Raw genomic sequence first — 17054 nt, forward strand, 5'->3', positions numbered from 1 at the left:
CTTTCAAGACTGAAAGGCATGAATAAAAGGCATGAATAAAAGGAAGAGTGTTCCAGTAGGGGTGATGAACTACACAAAGACATAGAAGCCAGACGGTGTAATTAACATGCTGGGGGGTTACTCTAGTGAGATAGATAAATTAATTTGGACCTAGTTCTTGCGTCCCTTCATAGAACTTCCCATTTCCTAGCCACTTTGTGGCTTAGAAGCTAAGATTCTGGGAAGGCTGCCCCCCAGAATGATGGGCTTCCTTTGCTTGGGACTCCTTTAGAATTATGGCACAAGGTGATCCTGCTCATTTCCCCATTCTAACTATTTGCTGTCTGCTCTTTGTCTTCCTTCCTGGCAGAAAGCCCCAAGGAAAGCTCAGAACCAACGGGTTCTCCGGCCCCTGTGATTCAACACAGCTCAGCAACAGCCCCTAGCAATGGCCTCAGTGTTCGCTCTGCGGCTGAAGCTGTAGCCACCTCGGTCCTCACTCAGATGGCCAGCCAAAGGACAGAACTGAGCATGCCGATACAGTCGCATGTGATCATGACCCCACAGTCCCAGTCTGCGGGCAGATGATGCCTCCCCTGGTGGAGAGGTCCCCAGCCAGAGCTCGCCCGCCCAAGAGCCAAGAGAGATGTCATCTTATCGCCTCCCATCTGCTTTGGACATGGCAATATGGGGGGAAGATTGTGTGTTGTGAGTAACGGACAGATGTGGGGCTTTTCAGCCACATGGTCATGTACATTGACACCTGTACTAGGAACCTCCCAGCCCCAGAGCCACATAGACTATCCCCTAAGGGGGCAGTTTCTAATGTACCCACAGCCAAAGGCCTTTCCAGATGGTCCGAACAACCACCCCTGCCCGTGCATGTGTACCTGTCTCTCTCAACACTAACCCTTGCACTTCTAGGTTTTGGGTTTCTCGGTTCCCTCTCTTCCCACTAAGCCATGGCTATTACCTTCCTGATCCTTAGCAGCACGCCACTTCTGCTAGGTAGAGGGAGGCCAGTGTTGATGGCAGGTCACCCCCTAGCCCGCTCCAGCCACCCAGTGGGTTCAGGATTTTGTCTCCCATTAGCTGCTTATTTTATCCCTTGACCCCCTTCCTGAAGTCTAGTTCAAACATTCACTTATGGTGAATGTAAAATTACCCTTGATGTATGAATTAGCAGTATTTTTCAGCTCTTCCATAAACTTTAGTCCTTCTCCCTACCTGCCACCAAAAAAAACCCCAGAAACAAAACAAACAAACAAAAAACAACAACAACAACAAAACAAAGCAGAAAGAAACAAAACTGCAAGAATTCTAGTCGTTTTTTAGCTATTTCCAGATCTATTTGGGTACCTCGTTTTGTGTCTTGAGTTTTCTCAGCCTACTGCTGGGGCCTTTTCCACCTCCTGCTAAGCCTTGGCAAGATCATCTTGTGGCCTTATTAGCTCTTCTCGTTAGTGAAAAGGGAAAGTGCCCCGGGTGTGACTGGCTGATCCCCCCACTTCCACAGTCCACCCTCCTGCAGTGACCATTAGGGCAAGCAGGAACAGGAGAGTTCGAAGCTCATTCTATCAGGTTACTGGATTGATTCTTAATGTCTTATAAGAGTTTACTGGCCAAAGCATATATAACTCCTTTCGGTCGTCCATCTGCTCCTGTCTCTCCCTCTTTGTTCCCCTGCCTGGGTCACTGCCTCAGTCTCTCTCCAGGCACAGCCCTCTGGAGCTGTTGTGTGGGGCACTCTTGCACTCCCTTGCTCTTCTCCCATCTCCCAGCCCCACCCCAAGGTCGTCTTTTCCAGGCTACGCTCTTCTATTCACAAGTGTCCCTCACCCTGGATCTCCCTTCTCCCGTTCACCAGGCTCCTAGGCTAGCTGCTAGGTCTCTCTGCTCCTGTAATATTTCTTCAGCTCTCCTCTGCTTTCTGATCCCTAGGTTCAATGTGTCCCCAGGGTCCTGAGTGGGCTTTCTTGAGGGTAAGGTAGGCTGGGAAGAGGCAGGAGAGAGGAGGTGCTTTACTGATCTCAGCAGAAGAGCCCTGCTCTGTGAAGATCTGGTGTGCCTGGGAAGTCGGTGACTATTGCTCTCAGCCATTCTTACTGTAAGGAGTTAGGTTACAAGGGGAGAAATTCATCCCTCTTGTCCCTCTTTCTTCCCCGTTAAGACTTCTCATCTTCCTTTGGCTCTGAACTATGCAATTTCTACCAGGGCCACAGGAAGCAATCCAAAGCCAGAGGCCTGTGGATAGATAGGTCAGCTTTAATAGCCTGTCAGTATGAATCTCTTCCAGTTGTCCCAGAGCCACCTTTTGCCATCTGGCCAAGCCAAGAATGTCCTTTTCTCCCTCTCTCCTACCTCCATCTTAAATTTGCATACAGAATAACTGCCAGCTTCCTTTCTTAGTCTGTCTTCCAAAATTGGCTGTCATCAGGAAATGTGGAAACATTCTAAGCTACCAGGTTCCCATCTTCTCAGAGTGATAACACTGGTGAGGCAGTCAGAGGACATATTCTGTTGTGTCTGTTTTTCATTTTCCCTCCTGCTTTTCAGAGCCGGTGCTGAACAAGACACACCTGGTGAAGAGAAAGGAGAGAAAACATGGTTTTCTCATCCTCTGCCCCCCCCCACCCCAGGGCCCAACAGGAACAGACCCTTAGGTGACTCAGTCTAGCAAATGGCACGGCAGATGGTCAGGACGCCAGCTACCACCTCCGGGGACTCCGTTTGCCTTTAACAGTTCACAGCCATAACTTGTACTCAGGACTTTTCCTTTAGACGGCTGCGCCCTGGGACTTTCTTCTGCTTTAGTTGTGTTTCATTTTTTATTTTCTTGATTTCCTACCAGGAGCCTTGCCCTAAAGGTTGACTGAGTTTATGGCTCCCAAGGAGCCTTTGTAAGACCCATGACTATTTTTCTTCCCCCTTTAGTCAAGTGTTTTTGAAGTGACGAATCCGTTTGTCACTGCACACATGCGCTGCCTTACTGCTTGGCCTTGGAGGAAGTTTGAGTCCTAGCTGTCTGTCCCTGTGTAGGAAAGCTAATTTATTTAGAGGGTCTTATTTAGTTTCTTAGTCCTTATGTCTCATTCTCTTGAGTCCTTATTTCATTTTCATTGGTAAGAAGTTACTGGGGACCTAAATAAGGGGCTTTGCCGGAACCTTAGTAGTAAAGCAGTAGGAAGGGGAGGGGCAGGACAGAACCCCCCAGATAGCTCTTTAGTTGGTCCGTGGCCTCACTAAGAAGACAGAGCAGTTGCTTATCCTGAGACTCTGTCATAGTTAAGGGGAATGTCACTTATCTTGTCATTGATGCCAGCCTTGTGGCCACTCTCCCTGCCCTTTGCCTTCCTGACTCATCTGGACCAGAACCAAACATGGAGGATGTCACTTAGCCCTTCCTAATGACCATGGCTTTTCTAGGGGCCTATGGAAAGACACTTTCTGAAAGGAGCTGGGAGTATGGATGCCTTGGGACTCTTCTGAGTGAACACAAGGCTCAGGCCTCCCACCTCACCCCGGAGACACAGCTGGTAGATAACCAAGGCCATAGAGAAATGTACTAGACCAGGTAGTCTGCTCTGCAGACTTTTTCCCTTTTCCTTTCAGCTTGCTCAGAGTTGAAAAGTCTGGGAAAGCTTCCCTCAACAGCTAGAGAGAGCTAGAAAAATAGGCCCTCCCTTACTTACTTTTTCCCTGTTGGTTGTACACCCCAAATCTGGCTTCTTTCAGCCCCCACTCCTCTCCTTGGCCCTAAGCACTAGACCATATACTCCTGGTAGTGGTAAACAAGGAGATGTCCTCACTGAACCTCATTCACCTTGCTGCCTTCCCTGTGCCTGTTCTATTATACTTGGCTCCTATCCTGATTCACTGCCCTCTGGTCGACAGGGTACTTAGCCATAACCATGCCCTGTCTATAGCCTGAACCACCAAGCAGATACCAAAATACTCCTCCTGTGGTTTCTGAGGCTCCCCTGCTGCATACTGAGAGGCTCCTTTAAAGGTGCTAGCCCTGAGACCACCCTTTCCCCAAAACCTCCCCCTTTTTCTCATGACTTCCTTCCCACCCCCAAATCATTATTTTTCATTAATATTGTACATTGTATACACAGGAAGGAAATGTATTCCTTTTTTTTTTCTTTAATTTCATAACCAGTCCATTTAGAATCCAGTCCTCCTAGTTATATCACGTATGCCTTTGTTGATATGCTCTTTCTGCTTTCTTTAGACTTTTGTTTGACAGGGGCAGAGGGAGGAACAGGACAGGTGAGGATCCTAAGGCAGATTAGAGGAGCCCCCATCCTACTTCAGCCTCCCACAACCCTAAACATCCCACTCATAGTATGGAACTGATTTCTCTCTGTTCGTGTTTGCACACATGTATGCACACAGAGACATAAATCCCCACCCAAGCCCCTGAGTGGTAACCCAGCAGGAATGAGCATCAGCTGCTAGCCACCATTCCCACCCTCTGTTAGCAGGTCATTTGTCGCTCTTTGGGGCAAAATGCTATCCCAGATTGAGAAGAGGCTAGGGAGAGTAGGGCAGGTGAAGGCAGCTATGTCCTCTGTAGATGCAGGTCTGTGCTGTAGCTGCTAGGGTTGATTTTATTTTTTTAATGGCAGGCTGGTATCTCACCACCACTAGCTACTGGTGAGTGCAATTTTAGCTGTAAGAAATGGCTATGAGCACTAGTTTTATTGACTTTCCCTTGGGTGGTAGTTTTCAGGATGTAATCCAGGACGAGGAGCATCAGCAGCACCAGCATCTGGGAGCTTGTTAGACACCACATTTGGGCCCCACCACAGACCTATTGAATTGGGAACTCAGGCTGGACGCTAACATGCACTCCCCGTGATTCTAGTGCACACTAATGTGTGAGAACCATTGCCTTAGAGGCAAGTTGGGACATCCTTGTAGGGTGTCAGGATATTTTTAAGTACCATCCTCTGCCTTAGCACTAACACATTTTTCCATTTCCTCCCGTCCCTCTCTCCACCCCCATTAGAACAACAACCACGTCATTCATCTCAAAATCTAGGTTTGTCTTCCTTCTACTTCCTCCTCAAACCTGTCCTGCCTTGGTCTGGACAAGAATTGTCCCATATTCCCTTGCAGACTGGTCACTCCACATTCTTTGTTACAGGAAGGACCAGCTGGAGCTCTAGCTGTCCTGTACACACAAACACACGCACACACACACGCACATCTACACACCCCTTTCCAGCAGGGAGATGAGCCTCCAACCCCAACAGTGGAGGCTGCCGCCTCCGGACATTGTATCTGTTGAAAGCAAGCCATGCGTATCTATGGTTATAGCTCTCTTCATCTGTATATCTTTGACATGTAGCAGCACCTCTCCATCTCACCAAGGAGCTCTACTCTGGGTCTGGGTCTCCCCCAGTCCCCAGTGGTGGACTTTGACATGTGGGAGGATGTAGTGCTACAGGCTGTTTTGTTACAAAACTGTCTTGTCCCCTTTCCCTGCCACCCAACTCAGCATGATCCCTGTGAGCAGGCTCTCACAATCTCCTGGGACGGGCTGAGGCAGAGGCTTCACTCTATTCTCCCTCCCCCTCCCCTCTCCTATCCCCCTTCCCACCCAGCAGTTATCCCCACCCCCTCTATGCCTTCTCCTGCTCCCCCTCGCCCTGACATATATTGTGCCTTATTTATGCTGCAAATGTAACATTAAACTATCGAGAGAACCACTGTTCTGTCTAATGCTTCAGTACTCTCATCTTCGAGTCCCGTTGGCCACTCTTGCTGGGAATTCATCGGGCTTTCATGTTTATGCTCTTCCTCGCTCTCCTATATCTGAGGACAGAAGGAGCAGGGATTCTTATCCCTCATTTTTATGCAGGGAAGACACAGCCTAAAGAAGGTAGGTGGTTCATATAAATTATAGAACACGAAAGAAGGTACTGAGACTAGGGGTCAGGTCTGTGCACTACCCTGGGGACAGGGTCCTTGGCATCATGGGAGCCTCACGGCTAAACTCATGGGCTTTATGTGGTTAGGGGGTGGTAGTGTGTGTGAAGGCAAGCGGCCTCTTCCCTTTCAGTGTTTTGTCCCCTCCTTCCCAACAATAAAAATAAAAACAAACCCTACTCTCAGGAAGTTTTGACATGACTGGGGGAGCGCACACATAGAAAGGGAAGCTTTCCACAGATTCTCTCGGTTCTGTGGATGTGGGGAAGAGCTCGTTCTGTAAATGAGGGATGGAACTTGTTTGGAAACGGGTTAAAGTCACAAGGAGAATAAGTAGTGGTCAGGAACTATGGTGAGGGATAGGGCAATCTGTGTATCCCTAGGTAATTAGCACAAGTGAGAAGAGTGAGCCAGGCTGAAAACCTTGGCCAGGAGGTAGCAGGTGCTTCTGAGGATTTCCCAGTAGAAGAGGAGTGATACGGGAGCTGTCTGTGGTTGGTGTTTGGAACAATTGACACAAGCAGGGATACTGTGTCTCCGGAGCAGACTGGAAAGGTAGTGGTGATCTTCCCTGTGTTGTGGTCAGGAGCGCATGGGGTTACGGAGAAGGGTAAGAAAGTAAGTTGCTGAGAGCCAAATACCAAAGCCAAGATTGAGACGTTTTGAAAGGAGACCGAAGGTAGTGCCGTGCCGTTTCCCAAGTTGTAGAAGAATTAAGCCATTGCCCCTACAGGCCTTTTTGTTTTCTTGCACTTCACTTTATCACACTTTGAAGACTCTGCAAGTTTGTGTGTGTGGTTGGTTGGTTTTTGGGTTTTGTTCTTTGTTTTTACAAATTAAAGGTACAAGACTTTAGTGGAGGAAGTAACTATAGTTGTGGAAATAGCAAGAGAACTAGATTTAGAAGTAGAACCTGAAGGTGGGACTGACTGAATTTCTGCCATCTCATGATAAAAGTTGAACAATTGAGTTGCTTTTTGTGGATGAGCAAAGAAAGTGGTTTCTTGAGAAGGAATGTGAAGACTTTAGGAATGACAAAGGACTTAGAATATTACAGGGGGGGGGCGCCTGGGTGGCTCAGTGGGTTAAGCCACTGCCTTCGGCTCAGGTCATGATCTCAGGGTCCTGGGATCGAGTCCCGTATCGGGTTCTCTGCTCAGCAGGGAGCCTGCTTCCCTCTCTCTCTCTGCCTGCCTCTCCATCTACTTGTGATTTCTCTCTGTAAATAAATAAATAAAATCTTAAAAAAAAAAAAAGAATATTACAGGGGGCCTGGCTGGCTCAGTCAGGAGAGCACACGACTCTTGATCTCATAGTTGGGAGTTCCAGCCCCACACCGGGTATAGAGATGACTTAAAATCTTTAAAAAAAAATTTTTTTTTAATTAGAATATTACAGAAACTTAACCTGATAAAGCAGCAGCTGAGTGTGAGAGGTTTGGCTCAGTTTTGAAAATTCTATGGGGAAAAACTGTCTGAACAGTTTTTGTAGTGAACACACTACAGAGAAATCGTTTGTGAAAGGAAGAGCCAATCGATGTAGCAAACTTCATTGTCAATTTAAAGAAATTGCCACAGCCACCTCACCCTTCAGCAGCCACCAGTCTAGCAGTGAGCAACATCAAGGCCAGACTCTCCACCAGCGAAAGATCGACTTACAGGGTGCCTGGCTGGCTCAGTCGGTAGAGTGTGGGACTCTCAATCTCAGGGTCTTGACTCTTGAACTCAGCCTGAGTTCAAACTCCACATTTGGTGCGGAGCTTACTTGAAAAAAAATTTTTTAAATAACAATCATATTTAAGCAATATTTTATTTTAAGATTTTATTTGAGCGCAAGTGAGAGAGAGCACAGGTGGCGTGGCGGGAGGGATAGAGAGGAAGAAGCAGACTCCCCACTGAGCAGGGAGCCAGATGCAGGTGGGACTCCATTGCAGTACACCCGAATCATGACCTGAGCCAAAGGCAGATGCTTAATTAACGAAGACTGAGCCACACAGGCACCCCTAAGCAAATTTTTAAATTAAGGCATACACATTGTTTTATTTTGTTTTTCATATATAATGGTATTGCACACTTAATAGGCTGCGGTGTAGTGTAAACATAACTTTTTTTTTTTTAAAGATTTTATTTATTTATTTGACAGAGAGAGATCACAGTAGACAGAGAGACAGGGAGAGAGAGAGAGAGGGAAGCAGGCTCCCCGCTGAGCAGAGAGCCTGATGCGGGACTCGATCCCAGGACCCTGAGATCATGACCTGAGCCGAAGGCAGTGGCTTAACCCACTGAGCCACCCAGGTGCCCCATAACTTTTATATGCACTGGGAAACAAAAAAATTCATTTGACTCCCAGTGCGTTACTTGCTTTATTGTGGTGGTCTGGTAGCAGTATCTCCAAGGTGTGCCTACGCCTGCTACGGGAGAGTGCAGTCCCCTCCCTCCTGGACATAGGAAGTTAGCTAGACCGGACCCTTGCTGAATTGAGCCTCAGCTCAGGTCCACTTGTAATTGATGATCAGAGATACTAGGAGAGTCAGGGTTGTGAACATTTATTAGCTGCTCTATGCTAGATGGAACACGAGACACTTGGTATTCAGTAAGTCATTCACTTTTTGCAACAACCTGACAGAGTAGTTGCCTCATTTAAGATGAACTGAGGTTTCAGTTAAGACATTTGCCAAGGCACACAGTAAAGTGCAGGAGCTGGGGTGGAAACCACTCCGAGCCCAGAGCCACTCTGCAGTCCTGAGGCCCACACCCCCTCACAGACCTGCTCCTCTGGACTGCTGTCAGGGAAGTACAGAGAAGGACCTTGATGTGGCACAGGATCCATTTCCCACAGAAAAACCCATGGACTGGATCGTCCCTTTTAAGAAGCAGTGAAATTCCAGGATATAGTGATGAGGACCGCCAGGTTCTGTGCTTGGGACCAGCTGGGGGACAAAGCATACAGAAGGGTTAACCCTAGCTTAGGCCAAATTATCTAAAACATCCAGATGAACCTGCTCTATTCTACCTCCCCAAAATTAAGAATTGGTTTCTAGATGCCCTTAAGACTGCAGAGTGGAAGAGGGACATCTGTCTTTAGATACATGGAAGGCTTGCACATATGAAAGATGTGCAGTGTTCTGTAACTTCATAGAAGCCAGCTTGGTTCTCAGGTAAACCTGCTTGATCACTGTCTCAGGAGACGCCAAGTTCACTGGAACTCGTGTATGCAGGGGCAGCACTGCTAACACTTTTGAGGACACTTGCTCTGTGCCAGATCCTGTGCTGGGTGGATTACAAGAATTATCTCAAATAATGCTCATCCTAGAAAGTAGTTCCTTTCAATGTTGCCATGTTTTAGGTGAAGAAACTGCAGTTTAGAGAGCTTGCTTGCCCAAGACTGATGCACAGGCTCTTGGCACCATCGCCCCTCTCCAGCATAGATAGGCTGGAGAACCACACTGGGGTCGGGAGGCCAGGCAGTGATGCTCAGGAAGGGATTCTAAGGTCAGAAGGAAAAGTGAACCAGATAACTTTAAAGGACTCATGAGGAAAAACGATTTTTTCCTAAAAAGGCAGGATTCTTGTCACCTGCCCTCACAGGTCGGAGTCAGGCAGAGGCTGAGGTGACTAGAAGGATGTGAACAAAACCAAATACCAACCCTAGTATCCTGCCCCTGCCTTTCGGGGATCCCTTAGAGTCGGGGCAGTAGGAACCTCCATCTACGTAGCCTCACCCCTCAGAGAGCAGACAGGAAATGGCCGGCCCTGACAGTGCCAAGCTGTGGCCACAGGGTGGCAGCAGAGTGCTTCAGCTGTGAAGGATGGCGGCAGACGCCCAGGTGAGGAAGAGCCTGAGTGGGGCTCCCCCATGAGCATGGGGCTTGTGACCATTGATGGGGAGTAATCCCCACTTTTTGTGGGCTCTGAAACCTTTTAGTCTCCTTCTGTATCCCACTTTCCTATCCACAGGCAAATGTCAGAGGAGTGCCTCCATTTTTATCCCCCCAAAGGGCACATAGGCAAGGGGATGAAGGGGCTGGATGACCCCAGCAGCAGCCATAGTCACAAGAGGGACCAGGCTGGGTCATCCTGGCTCACTCTAACCCTGGCTCTTCCCTCCTTTCCTCTGTTCCAAGACATAGTGCCTAGACCTTCTTGACAAGACTTCCTTTATGCTTTTAGTCTCCAGTTAGCAAAGCAAGGAGGTGATCGATTGGAACTCTGGAAACTTGAGGAATTAGGGGTTCTTGAAGGCCCCCTAGGGCCTGGCTCTGACAAAGCATCTGCAATTAATGATGCTTCTTGAGCTTTGGAGACAGAATTTATGCATCTAATAAAGTCTATAACTCCAGCCTTAGGGGCTGGGGGCCGGAAGTCCCAGAGGTGCCATGGGAGGGGCTCCCAGGCGGCTCCTGATGGAGCAGTGCATTTCCCTTGCCTGCTCTAGATTACCCCTCAGGCTGCCGCGGGGTGGGGGGCCTGGGCCACCGCAGGTATAAGAAGCGGGTATGGCTCCAGGAAGGCAGATGGCAGCATGGAGTCCAGGCGGGCCGCAGTGCTGCTGATGGTGCTGCTACTGACAGACGGAGGCTGTGCTGGAGGACCAGGCGACGGAGGTGAAAACCAGATCTTCATGGTAAGTTACTGCCCTAGCCCCATGTCACGATTTTTCTTTCTTTTTATTTTTAAAAAAATTTTATTTGGCGAGAAGGCGAGTGAGAAGAGGGGCAGAGGGCAGGGAGAGAATCTCCAGCAGGCTCCAAATGATGCAGAGCCCGATGGGAGGCTTGATCCCACCACCCTGAGATCACGACCTGAGCCAAAATCAAGAGTGGGGCACTTAACAGACTGTGTCACCTAGACACCTCCCCCTGCTCCCCCACTGTCACCATTTTTCTATCTCAGCTTGAGACTTGTGCTCTCAGTTCAAATACTCTGGCTGCCAGGGTCTTCAGTGGGTCCTCAGCCTCCTACAACGTGCCTCTGAGTCTCTCCTTTCCCCGTGTGACCTAAAATGTCCAAGGCCTTTGCCCATCTTCCCTCCCCAATGCCCCTGTACCACAGGAGGAAGACAGTGGAGTCTACCCACTGCAGGAGGTCCAAACCCCTGGGTCACTCTTGCGCTCCCTGCTCCAGGCCATGCAGAGACCTGGCCGGAGCCCAGCCTTTCTGTTCCAGCCCCAGAGGTGAGTCTGAGAGAGACAAGGTCCAGGCCTGAGCCAAACAGGTGGGTGGGGGCTGGAGGAGGGAGGGGCCGAAAGGACCTAACAGTTGAAGATGGATCTCTCCCAAGGTTTGGCAGAAACGCCCGGGGCTCCTGGAGCAGCGAACAGCTGAGTCCCCGAGCCCGGGAGGGGCTCAGCTCCCCCTTCTGGAGTCTGGCTGCCCCTCAGCGCTTTGGGAAGAAGTGACCTGTCATCCCTTGATATGTATGCTTGCGAGGCTCCCAACTACAAGGGCCAGGCCTCCCCTTCTCCCCTAATAAAGCTGTGGCTTCTGAATCCATGTGTCTGTCCATCTAAGACTTGAAAGGGCAGGAAGAGAGCCCCAGGGCCAGGGCCACAGCCCCTCCATCTCTGTCAAATCAAGCTCTGCAGGAACGCAGGTGATGGGGCCTCCTGCCACCAGAACAAGGTAGGGAGGCACAACAGGGTACCCTGGTGCTAACCTCCTCTGCTGTCGGCCCTAGGTAGGGAACAGAAAGAGCAGGGTTTAAGAATCCAAGAGGAAGCACATTTATTCCAGGCTCTCAGGGAGAGCCCCCAGATTTCATTCTCACTCATCATCATCAGTGCCATGAGGACAGATCTTGGGCCAGCCAAGGCCCCGTGGTCCCTGGCTGCTGGCCTGGTGTCCTCCTCAGCCTGCAGGCAGGCAGTCTGTGTCAGAGGTAGAGACGGCACCTCCAGGATAGGGGGGCACCAGAGCTGAACAGATGCGCGGGCTGGGGGAAGAAGAGCAGGGAGCCAGGAGGCGTGTCCGAGTCCGGCTGGGGCTTTACTTGCTACCCGCCATGATCTTGAGGTACTGCAGAGCCCGACGAGCAGCCTCCCCACGAGCTGCCTCTCTGGTGGTCGCGGAGCCATGACACACAGTCGCTGGCTGCGTGGACAGCTCCACCAGGCACTGGCAGAGCCCGCTCAGGCTCAGTTCCTCTGGAGACCGAAAGAGAGGATGGAGGTGGTGTTGGGTGGGAAGGCAGCACGGGGAGGGGGGTGTCCACATCCTCGTGGTCGTGCCCTCCCCAACTCCCTGTGGGCCCGTCCGTACTTGCTCTGGCTCAGTCCCCACCATCCCCTGGCCTCCCAACTAGCCATACCAATATCCAGGTAGCTGACATGGAAGGCCTGCTCCTCAGACAGCTCACTAAGGACACTGCAGCAGGCAGGGCCCAGAGCACCTAAAGCGCCCAAGGAACAGCTGCGGAGGGACAGGATCTTCTCTCCCACTGAATTCCGCAAAGAATCCCAGGTGCAGCCTGGACCCCGGTTCCGAAGTCCATCCAGGCGGGAGCCCACACCCTGACAAGATGGTGACAGTGAGAAAGATGCAGCCATGAGCTGAGACCCAGGCATTTAACAGGACATTCAATGCCAAGGAGAAAAAAAACCCACAAAAGGAATGCTTCATCCAGCCAGCCTTCCCCGAGTTGGCCCCCTCTAACTACTGGAGTCTGGGCCAGGGGTTCAGGCAGCCTTCCTCATTCCAGTAAGTGCAGGCTCCAGGGCTCCAGCCCTGGCCCAGCTCCCCACAGCACTCGCCAGGTAGGCCTACAGCTGAGGTTGTGGGGAGAGGGACAGCCAAGGAGGTCTGGGAGAAAAATGGGCAGGAGCTGGCCTGGGATCCAGAAAGGCTCACCCCCAGGTGACAGGCCCAAGTCCCCAGTGTCCTGCCTGGCATGGAGGATGGACCACAGGGCCTGGCCCATACAAGCCACTTACAATGGAGAAGTGATCGTCATCGGGCTCTGCCTCATTCCCATCCCGGGCATCCAGAGGCACCGTGTGCACTCGAAGCAGCATTTTGGCCGCCGCATTACGCTTTGCCAGCTTTTTGGAGGTGCCACTGCCTGCATGTGGGGAGAAGGTTGCTGGGTTATGATTCCCAACAGGCTTTCCACCCAGCTCAAGCTTAGGGTCCCCTGTGGGATGTCAGTTGGAAAGAGGAGCTTGGGCCCTGCCATGCACCTAAGAACCTGGTCAGCCAGAGAGGGTCGGGGGAGGCCAGGACAAAGCAGCAGTTGGGAGAAGGAGCTGAGCCAGGGGTCTCGGCCAGGACAGTGAGGCTGTAGCATAGAGAAGCTAGGAGTTGCCTGTAGCCAGGGCTGGAGTAGCTTCAAGAACTCCCCTGTGCCCAGTTACCAATCTCAATGAAACGTTCCACTCGGCAGGTCATGGTAAACTCTTTGCGGTGGGCTGGCCCAGACTCCTGGGTCACCGTGTACTCGGGCAACCGCCAGCCTTTCTGCACCACCAGCTCCTTGAGAGGGAGAAACAAGGGTGCACAAGGCAGAGTGAGAAAAGACTCCTTACATCCTCTCCCTCCTACCCTGGGAGCCTCAAATTCCAGGGAGAAGGAACGAAGGGGGGTGGGAAAAGCCCTCAGAACAGGGGAAGAGCTCCCACATAACCGTCCCTCACAGCCCCAGGTCCAAGGAAAGACAGGCATGCATGGGAAATGAGGATGGGGGCACACCTGCAGAGCGCCAACAGGATTGCACTCAGACTGCTGAGGGGAGACGGGGGGCTGCACCTCCATGGGGGGGTTCCTGAAGGAACAAGGGTCCAGGGCCAAAGCTGATGGGGCTGTCCCTTTTGTGGCTCTCCATGCGTCCTAAGCTCTGGTCTGGTGTCCCCACAAACATCTCCCTAGTGTCTGCCAAGCAAGCAGCTGTCTCTCCAAACATCCAGCCTGCTTCCTCCTTTTCCCACCCAAGTGAGGTCTCTTCCAGGGCCCAGGCCCATTTAGATTTTTCTGGAACACCGGATCATCACCTTGGCAGGACAGTGGGCAAGGGGCTGTATATCCAGTCCCTGGAAGCACCTGATGGGAGGCATACACAGGACCATCATATGACCAACTCAGAAGAAAATGGGGCCTTCGAGACCTTGAACATGGTCAAACACCTAATCCCTGTGGCTATTTAAAAGTCATAAATTACCTCCTGTCCCAAGAGCTTACCAACTGGTGCAAATTCTTCAAATTCTGGTCCCCAACTATTCCATCCTCTGTTTACTCTCAGACTTCCTCCTGCCTGACCAGCTGGGGCCAAGGGCTGGGGGACCAGGAGCCAGGACCCCTTCCTCCCCCTTCAGGCCAGCAGGAAATACAAGATACCTGGTTGGAACAGCAGATGGAACAGGAGTAGCAGCTGCTGCAGCAGGAAAAACTGGAATGTCCTCAGGCAGTGAAGAGTCTAGGGGAGAAAAAGAACTTCCCGAGGGGAAGGGGGCCTTTGATTCACACCCATGTTGGGGGTGGGGGGAGTAGAGGGTGGGGACCCAGGTCCTCCTGACCTGCCCATTCCCTAAGAAAATTCCTTCCCACTGGAGCCAAAGACTCAGGGAAGCTTAACCACCAGCTTTTCCTCCTCGGAGCCTTTGCTGCCAAACACTGGATCAAGAAGACTAAGAAAAGGGGAAGGAGGGTCTCTTCCTACCCAAGAAACACAGGGAAGCAAAAAACCTCCAATGTAAGTGTGGAAGAGGGAAGGACAACGTGCTAGAGAGAGGAGGCATGTTGGGGTGCAAAGCCTCTAGCCTCAGCCTCCACCCCTTTCCCTCCCTAGCCGGGCCCAAACCACAGGCACAGCCCCTTGACATTCCCCCCAAAGGGTCCTTCACAGCAGCAGAAGCCCTGGCAGCATCCTGCTCTGTCCAGAGGAAACTCTCAGGAAGGGGCCAGGTCAAGGTGGCTAAGTGTCACCAGGCCAGGCCTACTGGGCAGAGGAGGTGGCGCAGGGTCCTGGGTTCCTGGCAGGGCCTCTAGGAAGCCTCCGCTGTTCCTCCCTCACCTGCTGTCCTCCAGGGCCGGCTCCAGCATGCTCCCCCCTTTGAGGTGTTTGAGGGCCACCTCAGCTGCCTTGTGCTTGGCTGCCTTCTTGCTGGGGCCCTGACCTGAGAGAGGGGCGTGGGCAATACTGGAGGTCACTGGGAGGACAGAAGAAAAACCAGCATCCCACAGCTTCTCTCCTCATAGCTGGAGGGAGTCAACCAAGCCCCTCTCACCAACTGTCCCTGCCCAAGACTGGAAATGTTACACTAGTTGCTAGAAGGAAGGGCTTTTATCTTCCCCAGCTCCCCAAATCAAGCCGTGTCAGGCGGAAGCCCCTGAGCTCAGACACCTTGGGTGGAGATTCTTTCTCTGCTTTACTTTCCTCTGGGAAGCACCTTCTTTTCTCTCAATAAATAGAGATGGCTGGAAAAGCAGAAAGAGGGTAGGCTCTAGAGTCAAGGCCTGGCTCTGCCACTCACTAGACATGTGACCTTACACCACTCACTGAAACCCCTCTGAGTCTCATTTCCCTCCTGTTCAACTTGAGGATACTACCACCTCTATCACAGGATCAGACTGTGGTTTAAGATTAACTAGGAATTTGGTCAAGCACCTGGAACAGAGCCCAGTGCAGCAGGCACTGACTCCCCCCAAATACTTCACTGAGAATTTGGTTTATCTCCTCTTTCTCCTCTAGGATGATGACAATCTGCCAGATCACTGTCCCAGTCCTGTGTGCTCCTCTAACTCTCCCAAGCCCTACCCACCTCCTCAAAGACTCATTTTCCCAAACCAGTCAGTGGCTTTTCCCCTGAAATCTCTCCTTCCCTCACTGGCTTTGGAGAAAAGAACTGGAAAGAGACTCCAAGAAACCAAGCCAACAGGGCCCTGGGAATGCACACCCCAGCCAGGATGCCCAAGCCTTCCTCACCAGTGCAGCTGGTGTCGCCAACGGTGACCCGGAAGGTGAAATTAGGCTGGTGGGCTTGGCCCTCGGCTTTGAGGAGGTCGTACACGGGCGTCTTCCCTATTCTGGTCCCATACTCCTGCAGAAGGCTGATCGGGGTCTTGCCCGGGTTGGCTGCCAGCATTTGCTCTATACTGGGGGAAGCGGGGGGCACAGACTCTTATCACACGTCCAACTCTGCACCCACCTGGCCAAGCACTGTCATATCAGACCCAGGCACACTATGGGGGACATAGGGTCCAAGGGACCCCGGAGAGTAGAGAAGACATTAGCTGGATTCAATGTGGAGTAGGGATGCAGGCTGGGAAAGCAGAGTGCACTGCCCCCAAAGCAAGCGGGGAATGCACTGTTCCAGTCTCAGTTGAGAAGGAGGAGCCCGTACCCCAGTGTAGTTAGGAAGTGCATGTCCCCTGACACAGTGCAGGCCAGGGACCCGGTACCCACCAAATGCACTGAATGTCGAGAGCATAAAGCCCAGTGCCCCAAGTGCAGTCTGGGAACCAGGCCAACCCCAAACTATTTAGAGCAAGAGGCAGTGTCCACTGCCGGGATGCATGCCGGGAACCACGGCCCACTACCCCAGTGCTTGCCGGGAACAACCCTCAGGCCAGGTGCATGCTGGGGCCGCGCCGCTACCTCCTCCGCACCGCGCCACGCTTTTCGCCCGACAGGGATCGGTACAAAGCGGCTCACCTGGGCAGCCCGCAGCCCGTGGTAGTGCCGGAGCCCTGCTCCTCTTCACTCATTCCCACCTCCGTCCCCGCGGGCGCCACCGCGACTGCAGCCTCAATGTACCCCAATACACCGCCGACGAGCTAGGGCCGGGGCCAAGCCCCGAGTCGCGGCCGGTCGGGCCCGGCGCGGGGCATGCCGGGACATGGAGTCCCCCGCCCACCCGACTCCATGAGTCTCCACCCGGAGGGAAGCTGTCCGCCCCACAACCCTCCGCGTGGTTTGCCCCGGCAGGTAGCACCGCCTTCTGGGAGGAGCGGAGTCGTCCACTGTCGCTTCCCGAGCTGAGGGCGGTTGTGTGTGTGTGTGTTTGTGTCTGTGTCTCTGTGTGTGTGTTTGTGCGCGCGCGCATTTTTTTTTTTTTTTTAATAGCGTCCCGCCTCCTTTTTTCCGCGTCTCCGCTCCCTGGAGCGGGCATGCGTAGTAGCAGAGTGGAAGCAGCTGGGGGCGGTGCAGTA

General features: G+C 52.0%; 2 protein-coding genes across 12 annotated transcripts in view; one reads left to right on the top strand and one right to left on the bottom strand.

Moving 5' to 3' along the window:
* Positions 1-11526, top strand: part of LOC122891894 (cyclic AMP-dependent transcription factor ATF-7) — a 94318-nt gene extending 82792 nt beyond the window's left edge. For 6 of the 7 annotated variants that reach the window (XM_044227918.1, XM_044227923.1, XM_044227919.1 and 3 more), the window contains exon 12: positions 350-6095. In XM_044227918.1, coding sequence (XP_044083853.1) covers positions 350-567 — 218 coding nt within the window. In that variant the 3' untranslated portion in view covers positions 568-6095. Of the gene's footprint in view, positions 1-349; positions 10540-10967; positions 11090-11196 lie in introns of those variants that run through there. The other variant, XM_044227925.1, reaches the window with a different exon arrangement.
* Positions 11527-11614: 88 nt separating this feature from the next.
* TARBP2 (TARBP2 subunit of RISC loading complex) lies at positions 11615-16701 on the bottom strand. 5 transcript variants are annotated; one of them, XM_044227927.1, is made up of 9 exons: positions 16558-16701; positions 15829-15998; positions 14917-15019; positions 14241-14336; positions 13599-13671; positions 13265-13382; positions 12845-12972; positions 12223-12424; positions 11615-12058 (listed from the first exon to the last, which is right to left on the bottom strand). In XM_044227927.1, exons 1-9 carry the CDS (start codon positions 16608-16610, stop codon positions 11901-11903), a joined length of 1101 nt encoding a protein of 366 aa, XP_044083862.1. In that variant the 5' UTR covers positions 16611-16701; the 3' UTR covers positions 11615-11900. The 5 variants fall into 5 exon arrangements, with proteins under 5 accessions (XP_044083862.1, XP_044083865.1, XP_044083863.1 ...); XM_044227930.1 differs by having other exon boundaries at positions 15829-15993; positions 16558-16644; XM_044227928.1 differs by lacking the exon at positions 16558-16701 and adding an exon at positions 16309-16426 and having other exon boundaries at positions 15829-15993.
* Between the last annotated feature and the right edge of the window lie 353 nt (positions 16702-17054).

Source organism: Neovison vison, chromosome 12 (assembly GCF_020171115.1).
Source record: "Neovison vison isolate M4711 chromosome 12, ASM_NN_V1, whole genome shotgun sequence".
Classification (NCBI taxonomy): domain Eukaryota; kingdom Metazoa; phylum Chordata; class Mammalia; order Carnivora; family Mustelidae; genus Neogale; species Neogale vison.